Here is a 6,000-nt window from a genome sequence, read left to right as displayed (position 1 = left end):
TCAAGTCTTCAGCCATCAATAAATGCTTGTTTTGAAATTTTGAAGTTCTCTTCATTTGTCCTTGGAAAGCCATAGTTCATTTTCCACTGTTCTTGACTTGTGCATCCTGAGGGATTTCAGTGTTCTTTGGCTACGGTGCACTGTTTGTCAAAATATTTTGCATACACATCCTATCCTGAAAGAATGTGTTCTATGCGCAAAGAATGTGCATTATGGGGTAGTTCTATATAGTCCACCAAAAATTAAGTGCCTAACTTTTGGCACTCAAAATGGAAGTTAACAGTAATTAAGCGCCAAAACAAGTAAATGGTATTATTCTATAATTTGGTGCCTAAGAGGCATATTTTCAAAGCACTTAGCCTTCCAAAGTTCCATAGGTTTCTATGGAACTTTGAACGGCTAAGTGCTTTGAAAATATGCCTCTAAATATTCTAGCTCCTCAGTCTTCACGCCCAGTCCTCGAGGGTTGCCAAGAGGCCAAGTTTTCAGGATATCCCTAATGAATATGCATGAGAGACATTTGCATATAATGGAATTGGTAGACTTTCTACTCTCTCATGCATATTGATTAGGGATATCTTGAAAACCTGGCTAATTGGCAGCCCTTGAGGACTGGGAATGAAGATCAAGGTTCTAGCATTTAACTGCAAAGGAGGGGCATGGGCAGGTCATGAGGGTTCTAGCTATTTCAGCGCGTGCTTTAATGAATACTGTCAGGCGCTGTGGCTCATGAGGGTTATGACTATTTAAGTTTGCACTTTACTGAATACTGTAAAGTGCAAACTTAAATAGTATAATTGCTACATTAAGATGTTCACTTGTTATAGTATTTTATAACTCATTAGGTGCACAAATTTGCTGCTACAGAATACTAGCTTAGGGCTTTTGGATGCTTAACCTAAATTTAGCACCTTTTGCTGAATTGCCCCTTATTTGCACATAGTGCACACTCTTTGATAAGAGGATGCACTGTTATCGACATTCATAGGAAACAAAAATAATTCCAAATGAAAGTGACATGAAAATGTTCTGGGTGTCCATCCCTAATGTTTACATCTTCTGTGGAGGTTAATACATCTATTAAAGCACGCACTGAGCATTAACAGTTTAGGCAAACAGCTTTTTTTTATTTTATGTTTTCTCAATGGACAAATTAAGAGTAAATCTCCAATAAATGATGGTACATATATGTATCCTTTAAAAGTTTATTTTCAATTACATACATATCTCTTTGACAATATTTACAATAGAGTTTGAGGCACAAAGAAAATGTGACCACCACAAGAGAAGGATAAGTAAGTATCTGAGAGTTTTTCACTACTTTTTCATTTCTAAGATTGCGCTCCCTGGCCCATGGTGCTTGGCACTGCAGATGTTACAGAACTGCAGGGGTGACATCTGAAAAAAAGAGAAAAAAAGAGAGAGAGAGAGAGAGTAAGTGACAAGACAAGAGGGGCTTTATAAAAAACATCTGTCTTGCAGACAACTTCTGATCACTTGGGAAGTTATTTCTTCAAAGCACTGTTTTGCCACCAGCACAGTTGTTAATGTTGATTGGTATAACCAATTTATTATTACTACTAGATGCACATAACTAAACATAAGTCACTCCTTGCTACGTAGAAGTTACCATCTAGTCAAGACATAAAAGACTACTAGGGTGTCAGGAAATTTTTAGAGATGACTTAAACATGGCCAAATTGGGGACACAATGCAGTTACTTAAGAAGGCTATTCCAGAACACTGCAGAGCAGGCAGAAAGACATAACATAATAAAGTTTCAAGAAAGTAGATTGAAGAGTAATATCAGAAGACACTTCAAGGAAAGGGTGGTAGTCACATGGAATGTCTATTCAAGGGAGATGGTGAAAGCACAATAGTAAAAAAATTCAAGAATGGAGTAAATCAGTTGTTCTCAAACCTGTCCTTGGGGAGAACCAGTTGGGAAGGATCAACCACGATGTGGAGGAACACTCTATGCACACACAAACCAAAAAGTAGGGTAGGTAGGCTCTTCCAAAAGACACAAGGAAGATGCTAAGATGCTGTGCGTGATGTTTCATTACAGATACACTAAAAGACTCGACACACCAACTGCATTTCAGCGCATATGCGCCTGCCTCAGGAGTCTGAAAGTAGTGTATGCTGAATGAATACTATTTACCTGATTCAAAAAAGAAGGAAAAGCTTCAATTCGCAAGGAAAAATGCAAAACCTTTGGCTCAGTCCGGTGGTTATTTTTTGCATCTCCCTTGTGTCTTTTGGAAGAGCCTACCTACTCTTGTGTGCTTGAGGAGAACCATAATCCAACAAAACAGTAACATACAACATATATAAAATATAACTGACAATAAAATAACATCTTATCAAATTAAAATTTCTGTAATATCTTTCTGATCTGAATCACAGGATATCAATTAGAGTACAAGAAAAAAAGTTTGCTGAAATGAAATAAAGTTGTCTTTAACATCTTCTTAAACTGAGAAATAGATTGCAAAGAACGAATTTGATAAGGCAACTCATTCCACAGGTCTGGCACAAAGAGCAGAGTTTTTTTTCACTTCTATAATGTAGCATGTCTCTCCCTCCTCTCCTCTCCCACTGCAATACCAGTACCTTTCCCTCATCTTCCCTTAGCCCTCTCTCCCCTCCCCAGGTTCATGGGCTGACCTGGATCCTTCCCTCTGCTGTGCCCTGCTCCTCTGAAGTTAATTTTAACTTGTGGGTGGGGTGCGGCAAAGGCAAGTATCTGGGTCAGGCCAGGCAGCGTTTTATCACTGCTGCTTCCACTGAAGAACTCAGATTTTATGGAATGGGGGAGGAGAAGTGGGGGCTGAGGGAAATGTGCTGAACTTGTGGGGAATGGACGGGGAGACAGGGGGAAGAAGGGCGAGGTGCTAGACCTATGGGGAGGAGGTGGAGGGAAGTAGAGGGAGAGGTGCTGGACCTGTGCAAGGGAGGAGGATAGGAGAGATGCCAGCCTTCAGTAAGGGTACCAAGGAGAGGGGGGGGGGGAGATACCAGACCATGGGGGGGGGGGGGGGGGAGGGGGGGAAGGCTGGGAAGAGGGGAAGATTTTATATTAAAAAATTTCTATTCTGCATGATCCTACAACTCTCGGCAGATGATAGCATAACATGTATAATAAATAATACATATATACAAAATAAAAGACATACATATGAGATAAAAGATTCTTGATGTCAAACTATTGGGGTCTGGGGAGAGGGTGGGTATGAGAGAGATGCTGGACTATGGGAAATGGGGAGGAAGTGGTGGGGATGCAGCTACACAAACCCTGATGCCGTGCTTCAAGGTAACAACAGTGCATAAACCAGCGACATAACTCCTGTGTGCTTGACAGTCTTTCAGTGGTAGCTACCTAAAACAAAGGTAAGTAAATAGCGTTCACGGGGAGAAGACATAAAAAATAGATTCTATATTATCCCAACACTGCAACTTCAGAAAACTGTGCAGTCCTTCCTATCAGAAAGCACAACATAATAATGAAGGCAAAAAATAGAAACCTGCCAAAAGACACCAGGGAAGCCAGTACAGCAGACTTCTTTTTACTCTGTGTCATTTGTGTATCTGTTACTCTTCTGAAGATGAAATCCCTGCAGTCTAACCATAGAACTGTAAAATATAGAAACCCAAAGGTACTTTTATCCGCTTCTACTACAACAGCTAATAAAGAGAACAGTCGTGTGCTGCAGCTCATGTCACAGCCCAAATAATATCCAGATTTAGCAGCAAGTTTAAGCCCCGTCTTGCATGAATAGAGATAACTCGTGCTTCTTTGTTAAACACAGTGATGTACGTAAGTTCATCCTCTGTGAATTTCAAGGGACAGAACTGCCAAACGCAGAACTGTTAGCTCATGGAATTATATAAAATAGACTCCACTTAAAAGTAGTCCATGTATAATTATTCCATTACGAAAAAGAAAAACCAATATTGTAAGCTGTATCTGTTTAAGCCAATGTGGATCGAATGTGCTTATAGTGGGGGGCCTGCAATGAAACCCAAATAGGAATAGCAAACTAAATGCTTACATATCAAAGGAGTGACACATGGTACCTGTGCTTTCCAAATATGTCTCTATTGGTTTCTTCTTGATATGATCCAGGAATGGTTGTAATTTCCACAGGGTTATTTATTTATTTACGGCATTTGTACACTGCATTATCCCAAACAAGTTCGGGTTCAATGTGGCTTACATCAAAGCTCCTAGTGTAATTGGGAAAAGTAATCTACAAAAGGTCAGGGAAAAGCAGACCAAACTACCCTTATGCATTTCACATGGTCCGTTAGTGCCAAACATTCCCCCCTCCTGGACTGTGGATTTGTCCAAGTCTGGGAAAAATCATCAGTTTTTTGCCTTTGTATTGAAGGGGTGGTTTTAGCTTTGAACTTTGCTTTATGTAAGATAGATTCTAATAACAAATGGCCTTGCAAATTCAATAGACTGGAATTTGAGACCGACTCTAAATGGAGAAGTCAATGCCAGTCTCTGAGGCAGGAATCGAAACAAGGTTATGTAGGACCAAATGGCATTTAAGAGAATAGTCATGGAAGTCGATGAGTGGATTTTGTTTTTATTAAACTGGAATGTCTTAGTCGAAGAAGTTTCAAGTTACAAGTCTTTTTTTTTTTTTTTTTAATAAAAAGCTTGTTTTGGTGAACATATTTCTTGTGGACATTTGGATACCATATATGAACATTTATACTTTATGACACGTTTGCTTTATTCACTTTATCAGAGTAAACATGCAAATATCCCCTTCAGACTTATGCTGCTTTAAATGGCTTGATGTTTTGGGGCTATGCTATCTAGTGTTACACCGACTGAGTGGAAATACTGACGGCCACCCTTACTGCACATATAGCTAAGTTACTTACCTGAAGCAGGTGTTCTCCGAGGACAGCAGGCATAATATTCTCATATACGGGTGATGTCATCCACAGAGCCCGGTGCGGACACTGTCAAGTGCACTGCCACTTTAAATCTTTGAGGCAGTGCCCCCATCATGCATGCGCCTTCCCACCCAATGCTCGAGCATGGGACAAGCAGTACAGTACTAAAGCTAAGAAGACAACTCCAAGCCCCGTTTCCCCCACCATCTCTAATTGCAGAAACTGATTTGTATTTTTAGCCTGGTAGATAGTGAGTCCCATATGTGAGAATATATGCCTGCTGTCCTCAAAGAACACCTACTACAGGTAAGCAACGTAGCTTTTTCCAAGGACAAGCAGGCATAATATTCTCACATATGGGACTCACTATCTACCAGGAAAAAAATAGAAATCAGTTTCTGCAATTAGAAATGGTGGGGAAAACGGGGCTGGAGGGCACAGTTGGCTTTTAGGTATTACAAAAATTCTGCAGGACTGCTTGTTCAAACCAGCTATCCTGCTCCAGACAGCAGTGAGCAGTACAGGTGTGGACAGAAGACCAAGTAGCTGCCTTGCAAATGTCTTCAATGGAGGCAGAGTGGAAATGGGCTACTGAAGCTGCCATGGCTCTTACATTATGAGCGGTGACCCGGCCATGAAGGGTCAGCCCAGTCTGAGCATACGAGTAGGAGATACAGTCAGCTAGCCTGCCAAGCTAAGTTTGTATGTTTGGTGATGGCTATCCCTAATCTGTTAGTGTCGAAGGATATAAAAAGCACTCCGTTCCATGGATAAATCCTTCTTATCTGTTCCCTTCTCCACTACTACCAACTCCAGACTCCGCGCCTTCTGTCTCGCTGCACCCTACGCCTGGAATAAACTTCCTGAGCCCCTACGTCTTGCCCCATCCTTGGCCACCTTTAAATCTAGACTGAAAGCCCACCTCTTTAACATTGCTTTTGACTCGTAACCACTTGTAACCACTCGCCTCCACCTACCCTCCCTCTCTTCCTTCCCGTTCACATTAATTGATTTGATTTGCTTACTTTATTTATTTTTTGTCTATTAGGTTGTAAGCTCTTTGAGCAGGGACTGTCTTTCTTC

At 40.9% G+C, this 6,000-nt stretch overlaps 1 protein-coding gene across 1 annotated transcript in view; it reads right to left on the bottom strand.

The window, feature by feature from the left end:
- Positions 1 to 1,115: 1,115 nt before the first annotated feature.
- The window catches only part of VPS41 (VPS41 subunit of HOPS complex), a 449,214-nt gene continuing 444,329 nt past the window's right edge, over positions 1,116 to 6,000 (bottom strand). Inside the window, exon 29 of the mRNA XM_030203975.1 lies at positions 1,116 to 1,398. Coding sequence (XP_030059835.1) covers positions 1,318 to 1,398 — 81 coding nt within the window. The 3' untranslated portion in view covers positions 1,116 to 1,317. The remainder of the gene's footprint in view (positions 1,399 to 6,000) is intronic.

The sequence above is a fragment of the Microcaecilia unicolor genome, chromosome 1, assembly GCF_901765095.1.
Source record: "Microcaecilia unicolor chromosome 1, aMicUni1.1, whole genome shotgun sequence".
NCBI classification, from domain to species: Eukaryota; Metazoa; Chordata; class Amphibia; order Gymnophiona; family Siphonopidae; genus Microcaecilia; species Microcaecilia unicolor.
The sequence above is the reverse complement of the archived record's forward strand: the minus strand, read 5'-3'. Positions and strand labels throughout refer to the sequence as shown.